The 16,822-nt window shown below is 42.1% G+C and overlaps 1 protein-coding gene across 1 annotated transcript in view; it reads left to right on the top strand.

Moving 5' to 3' along the window:
- Positions 1-16,822, top strand: part of LOC139295078 (polypeptide N-acetylgalactosaminyltransferase 10-like) — a 67,361-nt gene that overhangs the window by 34,038 nt on the left and 16,501 nt on the right. The window contains exons 5-6 of the mRNA XM_070917159.1: positions 13,021-13,206; positions 13,494-13,677. Coding sequence (XP_070773260.1) covers positions 13,021-13,206; positions 13,494-13,677 — 370 coding nt within the window. The remainder of the gene's footprint in view (positions 1-13,020; positions 13,207-13,493; positions 13,678-16,822) is intronic.

The following is a 16,822-nucleotide window of genomic DNA, read 5'->3' as shown; positions in this document are numbered from 1 at the left end:
AGCAAGTGTTGTTTCTTTTTTTCCTGTTCCCTGTGACATTCAACAATCATAAAGACAGAAATCCATCATAGAAAAGCCAGAGGGACTAATTTTTCCTTCCCACAGCAGCCTCAGTAGAACATAATATGATGCAGCCACAGCTCTTGCTGGGTTTTGAGTAAGTACTTGGACTGATTTCTGTTGCTTCGGGTCCAAATGGAAACCTTTCTTTTCTGGATGAAAGGAAATCTCTTCAGATGAGGCTGTCACGGCCTGAGGTGTACTGCTAAGTGGAGTAAAACACCTGGTTGATAGCGTGGAGAGGAGAAGAGGATGCTGGGAAAGAACCATTGAGAACTATAGATTTAAAAAAGTATCTCTTAACTACCATATTGTCAGTATGCTAACACAACATGAAGTAGCATCTTTACTTACTCAAAGCTGCACTAATCAATGTTTCTGTTTTGACAATGGATGAAGTGACTACACGTGATATGAAAGGTGTCGCTCGTAGTGATGAACCCGCAGACATTATCTCCCAGCGTTTTAGCGTCTTTCAGCGGACCGTTTTGTTTCACTCTCTCTGCTCTCATCAACCTTGTTTCCGGCCGTCAGGCAAAGTTAGAGACTAGCTGGTGAACGGAGGGGAGCATTTAGCAGCTAAAAGGCCAGATAATTCAGTCTGATTATCAGGCTGTACTAGTACAGCTCTCACCAAACGCTCTGGCTCGGTTGGTGACTCTCAATGTCAGTATCTCTACTGTGGTAGTTTATAGTCCAGCTGTTCTTCTTGCCTTGTTGGTTAAAGCTGTAAATTGTAACACAGCATCTGTAAGAGCCACATTTGGTGTGTGTTTCTTTGTTTGACATTTTGAATTGTGCAGTGAGGATGACGTCACTGCTTGATTAGACATTTATATCTTTAATGTCATTTGTTATGAAAGATTCTTGAAATACTAAGAAACCTTGGATATAAAAAGATTTTGTACAGCTTCATATTTTGCTTTCATATCTCATCTCTGGCATGTTATTGGGCTCAGACGTCTTCATAGCAGAGTTTCATTAAACCAGGGGCAGTGTCAGCCCAGATGGATCCATCATGGTTAACTGTGGTCTGTGACGGAGACGATCCCTCTCAGCAGGACCACCGAGCCTCACCGAGCATCACCTCCCGCCATGGAAACCTGTCACTGAGTCCTGATTGATTGTCCAATTATTCAGTCACTGTCCAGTGCCTGATGGGATCAATTAGACAACTGTCTGAAAAACTGCAGAAATGGGAACATTTCGTTTGGGAGCGCTGGATGTTAATGTGAGGGAAATCTTAGTATGGGAGGAATTAAGTGTTAAGGAAAAATACTGATTCTACTCTGAAATGCTGAATTGATTCTGTTTTAGTTTTTTTTCAATATGTAATTAGGTCTGTATACTTGGTTGCCAATTTGCAGCAATTTGAGTGGATTTGACATGTTTTTAATGGCGGTTCTCATGTTTTGGCAGGAAAAATGAAAGCACAGTTCAGTGTGGAGGCAGGTGTTAAATGGGCACGATCAATAAATGTAGTCATACAGTGAGAAATGGAGCAATCAAGACACATAAACAGCATTCAGAGAGGGGGGGGGGTGTTAATGATGTGACTTTTATCAACCTGAATCAGTGAGTAAGGTCGACATCAACAGATCTCTGCCACGTCTGATGGTTACCTTCACAATGGGATGAATAAAATAGATCGTTAGAGGTCATTTAACTCCACACAGGATATTAGTGGCTTTTCTTTTCTTTTCGCTTGAGATGGAAAGTATGTTTGAGAACTTGGTAATATTTTTTTCAAGAAGAGTCCGGAGCCTAAAAGTGAGCGCGTCAGTTTCTGGCAAACAAACGGCACCTTAACCAGATTGTCTTCCTCACGTTGCAGTCTGAGTAAGCATAAGAGCTGGACTGCCAATCTCTTGGCAGCAGGACAGGGGAAACATTTAAATTTGGCAAAATGGCTGTCATGATGATGAAAACAAACAGCCTCCTTTTGATGTTATAGTCCTCTTTTATATTCCTCCTTTTTCTCACAGTCCTGTCGGCTACCACACATTCTTCGAGCTAAATCATGAAAAACTCACCAGGGGAATCTTGTGAATGCATAAATCAATCCGCTGCCCCAGTAAATGTACTTATTGAGTCGTCAGTGCTGATAAAACCTCATGTATTCATAATGGTATTTCTCTGTTAGCGGGTGGTTAAAGGAATACTCCACACATATCAAGTACTTGTAGGTTTGAAGCAAATCTATTATTTCATGGATTTACAAATATTTTGCATCAAGTTCAACAAGTACGATAGACACCACCAGTCTCAGTGAAACCAGTTATACAGTCCACAGTCCATGATGAGCTTCAGCTGGGTGAGAGGAGGGAGGGAGGGAGGAGGCGTGAGGAGAGTGGTGATGGTGAGGGGAGGTCAGCTCACTCTTCATTAGGCTGTAATTGAATTTCCGCAGCCCGCGCAGGAAGGATGTTCAGCCCTCGCTCTCCCTGCAGGGGAGCGTTGGCTCGCTCCGGCTTCCCAACCTCCCCGATACTGTCAAGGTTAGCTCAGCTAATGGGATACTTTCTCCCCGGATTTCTCTGCACGCCATCTGTCATCTACATGCCTGAACATGTAGGTACACCATCCACCATGTGATGCTGCTGAAATAGAGTAGAGCAGGATACTAGAGACCCTGTTCTGTACCGCAGTGGACCACCTCTGGTAACAGCTGACACACAATGTGGCCGTGACTCAACAAAGGACCTGCAGCGTCCCAGTGTTAAAGCTGACCACACAGACCTGGAAGGACATTCATCCTTATCTCCCCGAAACGTTTATAGGTGGATGTCATCAAGAATCACAGCAGCAGCAGACCTGTTTGGTAGAAATTGTAAATGTTGATTTTGATATGATTGAATTTGTCCCATTGGTTGTTTGTAACAGAAGAAACACTGTGAAAGGAAAGCTTTGTTTCCTTGTTTGTTACATCTACGTCTTTCTATGCAAGATGAGCTTGTCTCTTACAGATTCACTCTTTTCCACAAAGGTGAAGTTCCTGTTTTGTCTTTGACATCGCTTCACCTTTCCTGAACTGTTCCTGGATAATTCCAAGACAAGTTTGGTTGTGATTACAATACAACACCTACCAGTCAGTTTAGTATCATTGTAAAGGAATGTCTTTGGGCTGGTGGTCGGAATTTCAAGGCGTCACCTTTTTTGTACCCTTTTAAAATTGTGTCCTACTGAAAGTTTTTGCTCAAACTCATAATGACGCCTTCTTGAGAGTCTATCAAAAAGTACTTTAGGAGTTATTTCTTCAGATGCAAAGTAAGTGCAGGAATTGAGTTTTTGTGCTCCTGTTATATTTATGTATGGAGGTATGGGAAAGGGCGGCCCCACTTATTCTGTAGGGTCAGGATATCGATTTTTCTGCTCACTGAGCGTGTTCAAAGCAGCATAGACATTTCAACACTGTTAAACTGCACTTTTCCCTTTACTCTTCTCTGCCTCGCTCTGCAGCCACATCCTGGTTTCATTTCTGTTAGCTAATTTTGCTTCCTCTAATAAAGCTGTGTTTTTAGGGCCAGGGGGTAAAAGGCGGTGTTTTTACACGAAGCAGTGGAGCGTGTTATCGTGTTTTAGCAAGTGTTTATTTTTTTCCCTCCTTTTTAATTGGAGTGTACTTTGGAGATGAGAGCTGTTCTCTGGGGAGGCTGACTTCATTAGCACCTGTAAGTGTCCAGGCATGTTAGCAGAAAGGCAGAGATTGAGAGAGAAATGCATACTGGGAGAATTGTCTTTAATAAATGTTTGTCACAAGATATTTGAGTTATCTAATGTTCTACAAAACCTGTGTGCTTCAATTAATGTGATGCTCTGAAGTTTACGTTGTAATTTTCTCTGTTTGAACACACGACTTCACAGAGACATGCTCTGTGTTTTGTCTTGTTTCCATAAAGCGGTTATTATTATTATTTCTGTTTAATTGCAGTTTAAATTGAGAATTGGAGCTGCTCCCCAAGGAGCGTCATTAGCATCTGTAATAGTGGAAGTAACTGGCATCCTGCCAGCTTAATGGGGGCAATCTTAGTACCAAAACAATCATAAACGCAAGTTAACCGTTAAGGACGAGGCAAAAGAGAAGGGGAGGAAAAGGGAAATGGCCAATAAGAGACGGGGTGGTGTTTGAGCTAAAGACTTGTTGTTATGTTTTGATAGGCTTCCCTGCAGAGCACAGAAGCCATTTCTGTTGAATGAGTTAAAAGAAGCAACTCTAAAGGATGGTTGAACAGTGGATCAGGAGGAAATAACTGGTTCGCTGAATGTACAGATTCTTAATAGCTAGAGACTCGTGTTTTATTAATCAGGATGCATGTTGGTGTCACTTGCTGCGTGGACTGTCTACTGATCTGCAGTAACAAGACTGTCACCAGAAATAATGGGCATGAAAATGCTTCAGTTCTTACCCTTAACCACCTCTTATGTTTGCTCATATTATTTATTCTTATAATTTATTTTGTTTTGGCTCGTGTCTTTTATGATAGATTAAAAGAAGACCAAAAGACATTGGTTTGATTATCTGAACAGGTTTGAGTGCAGAATTATAAGAGCTCTGAAACAATATGTGGCATGTTAGTTAATAATCTTTCTACTGCTAAAAAGATGCTGGAGGAAGGATCCCTCCAAAATACAAAGTACATTAACAGAAGAGTGTTTGAACTACCTTAAACTACAATACCTGTTCATCCCAAAATACTCAGCAGCAGTCAAATGCAACTGCTAACGTAAAGTCTTTACAAGAAATGTATTAATGGGCATTCCAGTCTGGTTTGTTTCAGCAACAGTGATTCAAACTAAATCTAATTCAAGAAAGCCTCATTGATCCCAACACGCAGCATCACGTCACAGAAGTGATGCATTAGCTGCTTTTCTGGAGTGATTAAGAAAAAGAAGTGAGTAGTTTGATACCTGCTGAGTTCCTCAACATTGTGGACAGAGCCACATGTTGGGTCGCTTATTATTCAGACATGCTTGTGGAAGATTTCCAGTACTGATAGTTGTTTCACGTATATGGTTGGAAATATGTCATCATGTCATATGATCCATTTGGAGCTGTGAGTACTGGACATCATACTCATACTCATGTGGATTTTGAAACCTAAAAATGGGATCAAGGGCCAGAAAGGTTTCAAGCTCTTCCTCTTTTTCCTCTTCCTCTCACAGCAGAAGCTGGATGACAGTGTGTGTGTGTGTGTGTGTGTGTGAGAAAACTTAAACTCACAGGTCCGAGCTGGCAGGCTGCTGTTCAGACTATGACTCTCTCAAGGACTAACAATCCCCATGGGGATATTTTTACAGCAGTCGACGGCAGCAGTACGAGAGCCGCTCGACAGGATGAGGCTTGGAGATTTAGAGTGAACACAACATCAGTGCTGCCGTGTTAACGGTGACTAACAGTGACTCGATCTGTGTTGCTGTTACTGTTCTGCCTTTATGAAGTCGTTTGTTGTATCACTGCCTCTGCTTCATTTTATTCTCCCCTCGCATTACAAAGGAGAGAGGACTGGAGAGTGTTTTTCCTTTTGCCTGAGATGAACCTAACGCACACGTTGGTTGCTGGATGAAGAAAGAAATAAACTTTGGTTCAGCTCTACTATTCCAAATGGCTTATTGTGGTTCCTCATGGGCGCCCTGGTGGGCCTCAGTGTCCTCGGTTTGAGTCCGTCTGGGGACCTTTGTTTGCATGTCATTCCCCATCTCTCTCTCTGCTCATGTCCCGTCATCTCTCTCCAAAACATAATAAAATAAAAGGACTTGTTCCTTGCTGTCATTTATGAGGGTAATTCGACTCTGAGCAACAAATTCAGGTTTTTTACCTACTTGGAACCACAATTCTAGACGAGGAAAACCTAACCGCAACCAAGGTGCATAAATACATTTTAATTTTCGGAAAAAAAATAATATACATATAAAAATAATACCTGATCCAGAATACGACCAGAACAGGCCGCTAACACTGGCATTAATAACAGGCCGCTAACACTGGCATTAATAAGCAGCTGCCCTTTAAAACAGTAGCAATAGATTTTTAGAGTTCTCACTCTTCGTTTAGCGAAAATAAACATATTTTTCTCTTGGGATTATGACACACCACATGATCAGAACTGAGAGTGTATTAAATCTATTGACACACAGACCTGAGACCAGCGACCACACAATGGGACCTTACCCAACCTGATAACACCAGATTAAATTTGCTCCTGAGAAGATTTGGGTCTTGGTTACTTGAAATTAGGTGGCATCTTGAGGACCTCTAGTCAGAACCCAACCCTGTTGTTCTGTTTAGATTGAATGGTTGAGTATAAACAGAGCATTTATGGCAAAACCGACTCTTATTTATTATTGTGGTGCAGACATGCAAATCAATCCAGATTGCAAATTCATATTCTGAAAAATATAAAATGCAGCAGCCCTGCTGGAGATGTTAGTGTTGTGGTTGTACTGTGAAGCAGCAGCATGTGTGCCTGTGCTGTAAATGTGTGACAGTGCTTGAAGGCAGGGACATGAAATTGTCCATCCTCTCCTCTTGCCTATCAAAGTGCTGCTTTCATCATTTTTACGACATGACGGCAAAGTGCACATCTGTAATACATCTCTTATCATTGCCTCTGTGGCTATTTAAGCTGTGTATATTTTGTGTGCGCTTTTAAAATCCCCCCCTCCCAGACTGGCTTATATCCCCACACACTGTCCCTCAGCATCTTTTTTTTTTTTTTTGTAATGACGGTTGCAAAAAAGCAGCCTCAAATGTTCCAAGCCTGGCAGTCGGCAAGAAGGGAGGATGTATGATGGAGTTCACAGGAGCAGCCGGATTTTTTGGAGGAATAAATTAGCAGCTTGGCTCTTTGGTGATGTGCCAAGACTTCTGGGAAGTAATCCAGCACCTTGGAAAAACAAAGATTTGGATGCCATATTGGATTCACTGTAATTTGAGGTTAATTGAATTGAAAATCCCAGCCCCCCCCCCCCTCACTTCATCCAAAAAAAAACAAATCTGCAGTAGGAAATGAAGAACTCTGTGAAATAAAATACAGTGTGTATTGTATGTTTTATGCAGCTGGTTTCTGACCCAAAGTAAACCATATATACAGTCATGGAAAAAATTATTAGACCATATTTTCTTCAATTTCTTGTTAATTTTAATGCCTGGTACCACTAAAGGTATATTACCTGAAGAATACAATGAACATGACAAAAAATGCAGCTGATTACATAATACTTTATGTCCTATTTGACATGCTTAAGCTTAATTGTATTCCCAGGGTATATAAGAGGCCATTTCATGTCATAAGCAGCACTGCACATGCAAAGGCCTGGAGTGGTTTCCTGCTTACATTCAAGCCGTAGCACAACTCAGAAGTTGTCAGCTCTCACATAATGCCTAAAACAAAAGAATTATGTGAAGCCACAAAGGCAGCCATCTTGGCACTGCTGGAAATTGGCATGAGTGAGAGACAGGTAGCCAAAAAACTGAAGATCTCCAAGACAGCCGTTCATTACACCAAGAAAAAACAAGCCGAACATGGTACTACCAAATTGCTAGCTGGTCGAGGCAGGAAACGTCTTTCTACCCCACGAGATGACCGTGCACTCATCCGTTCCTGTGTCAGGAATCGTCGTCAGACCTCCAGGGACCTTAAAAATGAGTGGACACTGTCGAGAAATGTGACTTGTTCGGCAAGGACAGTTCGAAACCGACTTCTTGAAGCCGGTCTGAAGTCACACAGGGCACGGAAGAAGCCCTTCATCAACGAAAGGCAGAGGAAGGCCTGTTTACTCTTTGCTAGGGATCACAAGGATTGGACTGTTGATGATTGGGCTAAGGTTCTCTTCAGTGATGAATCCAATTTTGAGTTGATGCCTACTCCAGCCAACTTACTGGTTAGGAGGAAGCCTGGAGAAGCCTACAAACCAGACTGTCTTGCCCCTACAGTAAAACATGGGGGTGGATCAGTGATGATCTGGGGTTGTTTCAGTATGGGTGGAACAGGGCAAATGCAATTGTGTGAAGGGCGAATGAACCAGGTCTCTCTCTTGAAAACAGTCTTCTTCCATCAGCTGGAAAACTCTTTCCTGCCTCGAATGACTGGATTTTCCAACAAGACAATGCCCCTTGCCACACGGCAAGGTCAGTTAAAGCCTGGATGGAGAACCAGAACATTCGAACCATGCCTTGGCCTGCTCAATCACCAGATCTAAATCCAATGGAAAACCTGTGGAAAATCATCAAACTCAAAATGGAGAACCACAAGCCCAAAAACAAAGCAAATTTGTTTGAATTTGTGCAACAGGAATGGGCTGCTGTGACAGCAGAACAATGTCAGAAGCTTGTGGAGAGCATGCCAAGACGCATGGCTGCAGTCATCAAAAACAATGGTTATGCAATCAAGTACTAACTCCTGTGTGTATCATGTGACTAAAACAGACAGAAAAGAAAACATGGAATGCCTAAAAGCACTGTTTTTGGCAGTACAATGCCAAAGCTATTGATGTAAGAACTTAAGTGATTTTGGTTATTATCAAGAAGACCATGGAAAATGGCTAGATATCAGCTCTTAAATCAAACTCTTATGAGCTATTTTTGTTGTTATCATTATATTTGTCCAAACAAATGTACCTTTAGTGGTACCAGGCATTAAAATGAACAAGAAATTGAAGAAAACAAGGGTGGTCTAATAATTTTTTCCATGACTGTATATGAGTACTTGTGGAGAACTGCTGGCCACACTGTGCTGTGACTTTAGTGTTTGTGACTGAATTGTATTTAATGGCTCTGAGGACGGTGCAGTGCATTCCTGCAGCAGAAACAGATGGAGGGCAGCGAATGTTCGGCTGTTTGCTAAATGGGGTCTACGGAGGTGACCCGGGCATCGATGATGTCTGAGCCCTCATCATGTCGTGGACTTCACATTCTAATAATGACTAATGTGTTTGCGGACATCAGCCTGCTCTCGTTTGGGTGATTTATAGCCTAATTTTCTGTAAACCAGAGGAGCCGTATTCTAATTTATTCAGGTCAAATTAACCATTCATAATTAGACGCGGTAACCTTTCCCGCTGCCCCCTCCCTCGTTGAATATGCTGTACATGCAATGCAAATGTTGATTGTTTAATCTCACTGGCTATCATTAGGAAGGTTTCCCATGCAGGGCAGAAGTTTAGCCTGAATCACTCTCCTAATGGTTAATAGCTAATGGGCTGATTTATTGCTGTATTATGAAGGTGAAGGCATGCACGGCCCTATGGAGCCCCTCAGCTGATCTTTCACTGTTGAAGCCCTGCGTCACATATTAACTCTGAGAGTCAGTTTAATATACAATAATCAGATATAGACTAGACTTTGTTTTTTATTATGATAAAAATGTGCCAGATTTAGCCAAATGGATGTAGTTCAGTCAGCAATGGCTGGGCAGGTTGATAAAAACTAGATGGATTAGCCAAAAGCAGACGTTCTCATATATATATATATATACATATATATGTATGTGTATATATATATGTGTGTGTGGTAGTAGTACTTTAACCCTCGTATTTAGCATTTACAGTGTACATATTGAATCATTTTTATGGCATGCTATAATGTAGTTTGTTAATGTATCTGTAATTATGTGTATGTATTTAACTATTACTCCTCCTGTAGGAACCCGTAAGTGGAGGCTGCTGAACAAACTGATAATGAATCACAGAATATTAAAACTCAGTTGTGATAATAGGAAATATGTCTTCAAGCTATAATTGCTAAATAGTGCACATTTGTTAAACTTTAAATTAAACTTAAAAATGTCCTTATGTCAGCATGCAGCTACATTACAGAGTGTTATAAACCATTTCATAAATCTTTATATAGAGCTTATAGTATAATCTTTTAATATAGCCGTTCTAATTACATTCTCGCCCCTTAAATTGGGGGACTGTGGATTAAAGGGCCACAGTTCCTACGATGTGAAAACACCCTCAAATCAAAGCTTGAAGTCAACTCTTGATGCTGTTGTGTCTTAAATATGTCGCTGTCCTTCTACTTTCTGTCACAAAAAGATTGAATTATCACTATCACACACGGGTTAATTTGAGTCAGACCACTCCAGGCAGGCTGCATCCCAAATGGGGCTTTCAGGCTTAGCAGAGGCCTGTGTGACAGTTTGATAGACAGCCCTCCTCACTCTGGTCTTGATTACTGCTCTCTTCTAATTGGGTCTGCTCTGCTTTAATAATGTCTGGTCAGATCTGGTCTTGCCCAAACACACGGTTTGGACTGGCTCGTCCGGGGAAGCAGTGGTGGGTTTTGATGCTGTTTGACTTGAGGAGACGGGCTGTCATTTGCTCAGACTCATTAAAAATGGAATCACAGGAGAGAGGAAGGAAAGACGGACGGAGGGAGATTGTGAGATGGCACAGAGACAGATCTGAGGACCTGCTGGCTTCAGGTCTGTTGGTTTTGGCTGGACCTGCTGTCTTCGATGTCTCAGCCGTCCGTCGGGATCAGGAGTGCCTCCCCAAGAGGCAGCTGCTGCCAAACAGCATCAAAACAGAGGGACGAGCTGAATGAGGGAGATGAAGAGAGGGAACGAAGAAGGGGCGAAAAGGAGAGCAAGAATGAATCAGGGAGGAAACAACAGACAGCGGAGATAAAGACATCCTGTCTGCCATTTTAGCAGCTGCACTTTATCCTGTGAAGGTTTGAAAGGACTGCTGCCTTTCCTCCATCCTCTCCTCTGATATTCAGAATCCAATTAGTGGTTGTGTTGGGGGTGGGGGGGGGGGTCCTCAGCGACAGTGGCCCTTTCCAAAGAACTGCTATCAATGAGGAATACTGACGGAGGTAATATTTTATTAATGTTCTGCAAATAATGGCCTTTTTTTTGTCAGGCCTTACTTTTCTTGAAGTTTAGAGAGTCGTGCAGAAAAGATGAGGAAGATGAAAACCATTCTCTAATTACACTGATGAACAGCCTCAAAGGTTAAAATATAAGTGCCCTTTGGTGCCTGTTACCATACTTTTATAATATATCATTTTCATTTAACAAAGGAAGCCAACCCTCTGAAGAGTGTCTAAACAAGGAGCTGCAGTACAAGTGTTTGGCTTATAATGTATTCAAAATTTGACTTAAATGAGGAACTATGTGAGCAAAGACTCTGACCAGACGTTTGAAGAATTTGAAGCCATTTCTATGCTATGTTTGGAAGAAGTAGTGAAGTTAAATACCCTACACCAGTCCGTGTGGCCACAGGGTGATATAACATATGTTTTGTCCAGATATGACTAAAAACACCTGAAAGAGCTGCACTGTTGACGAGCTGAAGGGAACAAACTTCACCTGCGGTGTTGATAACAGTAAATGAACTCATTGCCATTGCACGACTCTTTCATGTCCTTTTAATAGTTTTGGGGCAACACTGGGGGGGCTGTTGTCTCTTTTTTGTTTTATGCAAATTTAAGCTAGCACCAGCCTTACTCTTTAATTTGCACTGTGATTATGTAGAAAATGGATATTGTAAAAACAAATGTTGCAGGTGTGATGGAGTCAGTGTAGACGGCAGCTTCGGTTCAAAGGAGTGAGACTGATGAAAACACTGCTGAGTCATGTCTCTCTGTGGAGACGAGCGGAGTCTCATTTTTCACGTGCATCTGTTGTGTGTGTCCTCATGGTGGACGACATTATATCTGGAACCATTCTTGGACAGTTGGTTTGCACCATATGGTATTTAATCAAAACCTCTTCCAATCAAGATGGCATTAATGAGACTGAAGTCTGAACAGAGACTGATGGGTGGTATTAGACAGATGCCTTGACACATATCTGAGATACATGCATATAGATAGATAGATTCACAGACGGATAGACAGATAGTTTCATTGATAGAAAGAAATAGAGGCAGAATGCAGAATTGGAGTTTTGCTGACCTTTTTCCGAACCATAATGGTTTATGTTGGCTCTTTAAACCATAGGCTTGTCACAGTGATGGGTTGTTCCTAAAAAGTAAGGTGCTTATACCTCTTCAGTAGTCAGGGGTATAAAAACAGCTGGACCAGGATCTGTTTCTTGGTGTTTCTCTGTGACGGTTGACTGTTTCAGCTCTGGAAACGCAGTGACAGCAGACAGACAGCGGATGAAACATGGCCTTGACTCTGGCTCCATTTCTTTTTATTGACCTGTCAGAACTGACTTGAAGTTTGAGCAGAAAGATTTACAGGCTCCATTTAGGGAGGGATTGATTTCTGTGGAAGGCCGCTCTGTGGAAAGATCGGAGAAAAATCTGTATGTATAGCCCTCCATTTGATTGATTAATGCTGCTCTTTCGAGTTTTGGTTTGCCTTTTCTCTCAGTATCTTTAGATTTTTTTCACCTTCCAGTATAGTTGATGTTTTAGCAGAAGAAGCTGCCCATTTAGCTGACTTCTTCCTCTCTTGAAAGGTATCGTATCACTGCAGCTTGTGAAAGACTCAAAATCAGTTTTTATCCGAACTCCGGCACGACTGTCATGTGACAATGAACAGATTATTGGAGGATGCAGTTTATGTAATTCTCTCACAGGGCATTATGAATTTTGTTTGGTAAAACGTTGAGCATGATTGCAGCTTGAGAAGAAATGCTGTTTTGTTTTGTTTTTTGCCAAAAGGCTTTATGACCGCACATGTTAGGAGGGGCTGATTTAATTCGTTTTTCATTCCTCACAGTTGGATTCTTTCTCTTTAGGGTAACATTCTGTCTAATGACTGTGGTAAAGATATAAAAACAGTCTGAGTGCAAGTGAAAATATAAAGTCTATCCCAGTACGGGTGAGAGTGTGTTGTGATGTAGTGGCTTAAAGGGATGCGTGTCAGCCTGGAGCATGTGGCACCGGCAGATGTCTTGTTTGATGGTGACGGCTAATGGGTTACTTTCCTCTTGATCTTTGTTGTAAGAGAGTTGTTAGGGACAACCATTCTGATCACTGCTGTCTCTGTTTCAATCTCTGCAGAGCACCTAAAGGTGGCACTAGAGGAGTACATGGTGCGGTTGCCGAAGGTTCGCATCCTGAGAACCAAGAAACGGGAGGGGCTGATCAGGACTCGCCTGCTTGGAGCCGCCGCCGCTAAAGGGGAAGTCATCACCTTCCTGGACTCCCACTGCGAGTCCAACGTCAACTGGCTGCCTCCGCTGCTGGGTGAGGAACAAACGCGTACAACTTATCAGCATTATATGCCTACTCTCTCCCCTAATCCTTATTCTTACCTCAACACAAGTCATAACCTCAGTTAATCTCTCGAACATGTGAAGAGCAGACAAATGTAGACCTCAAAAACCTGTTAAAAGGAGACAGTCTGAGAAGGGAACGTTGACCTGCTCACAGCTCCCAGACGTCTGCAATCAGTGAGGAGGAGTTGCGAGTAGACATTGCTTGGGAACAACTTCTGTATTGGCATTAACTGGCGTCTGCTCCCTCTCTCTCAGACCGAATCGCCCAGAACAGGAAGACCATCGTGTGTCCGATGATCGACGTGATCGACCACGACAACTTTGGCTACGAGACGCAGGCGGGGGACGCCATGCGAGGGGCGTTTGACTGGGAGATGTACTACAAACGTATCCCCATCCCTACAGAGCTGCAGAAGGATGACCCCAGTGAACCCTTTGAGTGAGTGCAGTCATTTTTGACCCGATAATTATCCCGATGATCTTAGGGCACAAACATGGTCCACGCAAGTCCGCCAACACAGACTCTTCCAACTACACAAGTTCCATTTCACACGCCGCTGCTCTTCTCGAGTGTTACTTTCCAGGATCGAGCGGTTGAAAACAGTAGTTCGATTTGAAAAAACTTCAAACCAGGAAGACTTTGATATTTCTAATGCAATTTTAAGTTTCACAGAAAATGATAAATGAGATTTATTAAGCAAAATGCCAAACATTTGCTGGTTCAAGCCTCTCAAATGTGAGGATTTGCTTGATTTCTCTGCTTTTGTATCATTGTAAATGGAACATTTTGTTGGTCGGATAGAATACGTTTTGTCACCAAGTTATTTGGGAAATGGTGGCGTGAATCCGACATGTTGTAGACTAAAGGATGGATCAATTAATTGAAAAAGTAGTGAAAATAATGACTAGTTGCACCCTAGTTGGTTGTTTCAATTACGTGTGTAGTCACTCCTTGGAAAGTTGTCTTTAAATTTTAAAACATACACGTAAATTATTATATGACATCAGATCCGCATGTAATACTACTTCATTGCAAACAGGACTGATAGCTTTCGACCTCAGTGTCCTTCCTCGACACGTAGCAGCACAGATATGTAACCTTTAACTAATGGAAGCCGGAATAAATAAACTATACCTAGAGACACATGTGATGCCAGACACTCTATTTGTGAGCCTTGAGGAATTAGCTAGACAACATCTCTCTATGTTTGGATGCCAAAGACTATTTGGGTGTCCTGGGAAATACAGTAGGTATCATCAGGCAGGGTGGCTGTGGTGCAGGAAGATAAGAGACTAAAGAAGAAGAAATGAGCTGCAGAACAATCAGAATCAATCTTCATTTCCCGAATTAGTCTGCTCTTCTAGCCCAATGAAATGACCTTCATCAGTGCAAATCCTATTTGAGTCACAAAGATTTTCATTTTCATTCTGATTGACATTGCCACAGCGGAGAATGAGGCACAGTAGGACAGCGAAATCCATCTTGGAGGTGTTTGGGTGTGTGTGTGGGGGGGGGGGGGGCAATCCCGTCTCTCTCTTTCTCTCTTTTCCTGCTGTCTCTCATCTCTCCTTGAATGTTTTCATTGAGAGATGAGCTCAGGCCTTGACTCAAGGTCAATAGACTGAAATACAGAATATCATCTTGAGCATTTCTAGTTAAATCTAAATTGTGAGTTGGACTATTCATGGACCATTGAGTTAAATCTTTTCTCTTTCTGACACTTGCCAGCTTTTTGTCCAGCTGAGGAAACTGATACCTGCTCAGGGTCCAACGTAACCGAAGGCCGGTAAAAATGATTGCAGGGCAAAGTGATTCTCTTCTTCCTGGCTGTAGTGTCATTCATCCATCATACATACTTACCAGCACTGCAAAAAAATGAACATTTGAGGCTACTTCTGTGGAAGCAACAATACTCCTGGGTGGAAAACAGCGACTGTGGTATGTTTTGTACAGTTTGGGACCATGTAGCAGTCTAGTCCTATTATGGTCCTATTATAGCCAGCTGTATTGAGCTAAACAGCTAGGCAATCGAAAAGTGTTGAGGTTTGACGCACAGCCCAGTATTTTACTTTTACTTTCATGGTATTGTCTTCGGACCATAACAGAAGTTATCTCAGGGCCTAGACCGTCCTGTTTCTAATGTTGTTTACAGAGACCCAACAGTTCCCACCATCAGCAAGCACTTGGCGACAGGAAAATGTCCCTTTTAACAGGCAGAAGCCTGGAGCAGAACCGGGCTCTGGGTGGGCGGTCGTCTGCCTTGACCGGTTGGGTTGAGAGAGAAAGAGAGAGGGGGAGAGAGTTCAGTCCAGTCAATGCGGGTCAATATTAATTCAGTGGAGCTGCTCACTGGCTGAAAGTAGAAGTCTGCAGTTGTACTGTGCAAATCCAATTTGCCATTGTGTTTTCAAAGTGATTTCCTCCTTCGAAAATATAAAATGTACCATCACAATGGCTGAGAAGGTAATTACAGACGTTCAGAGCTCCACCGTTCTCTCTCTACTTTTCTTTGAAAGACTTAGCTGCACGTATTTGTTGCCTCCATCATTCAGGTCGATAGTGAGCTTGTACCTCATAACATGTGTGAACAGCTAGTGAAAAGGAGTCTCTGATGGTGTCCCATGGCAGAGTCTGTGTTTACAAAATCTTGTGCAAATCGATCTAGTGGATGTTGAGATGCAAAGCCTTTAGGATTCATCCTCTGGGAACCATGACTGCCTGTACAAAAGTGTGTCATCCATGCAATAGTTGTTGAGATATTCTGGACCAGAATGGTCTACTAAGTGGTAGACTGACCAGCATTGCCACCCCCAGAGCCACGCTGCTGGAGTGACTACAATGTTTTCAAATTAACAATAACTTAAGTAGTAAACTACACATTCCAACACCTTTCTTGAATTGTTCTTCTTGAATAAGAGAGGCTTATTGTTTTCATTTAAAGCCATATAATATAGTTATTTAGTGTATATCAAAATATCAATTAAATGCCTTCTAGCAAAAGACTCTTTCACTAAAACACAGTTCCTGAACATCAGCTTAACAAAGTAGTTGCTAAGCAACACAGCAGCAGTGTGAGTGGTGACTTTGGGTCAGAGCATTACCATTTTAAATGAAGTGCTGTGCAGCTACAGGTGTGTTCAAACTGTGGCTCACTATCTGACATAAAAGAGAAGTATTCCTATTTCTGTTGTAATGCTGGTGCTGTGTGAAAGGTAGTTTTTGACAATCAGTCGGACATGCACGACAGCTCAAGTACTGGATGTCATCTAGAGCTGTACTAGTGTTTATATAGCTGATATCAATATCACGATATTAATAAGAATATTCATGACACTGACATATATCACGGTATGTCAAATGTATAAAACGTTACATACAAATTCATCAAATTGGTGCCCACTGCGACGTGGCTAAGCTTGCAGGGCTTGCCAAAGCTGATTACAGCCCTTTAGCTGGACTGCTGTGTTCAATAAAAACAGCAGATCTCAAATTGAAAGGCTACCAGCAAACCCAACGTCAGCTCCCGGTGTGACAGTGATTAATATCCTCGCAGTCGTCTGCTGTGTCAAATCTCCGCACATTA

The sequence above is a fragment of the Enoplosus armatus genome, chromosome 13 (genome assembly GCF_043641665.1).
Source record: "Enoplosus armatus isolate fEnoArm2 chromosome 13, fEnoArm2.hap1, whole genome shotgun sequence".
Taxonomy (NCBI): domain Eukaryota; kingdom Metazoa; phylum Chordata; class Actinopteri; order Centrarchiformes; family Enoplosidae; genus Enoplosus; species Enoplosus armatus.
Note: the sequence above shows the minus strand (reverse complement) of the source record. Positions and strands in the feature narration are given on the sequence as shown.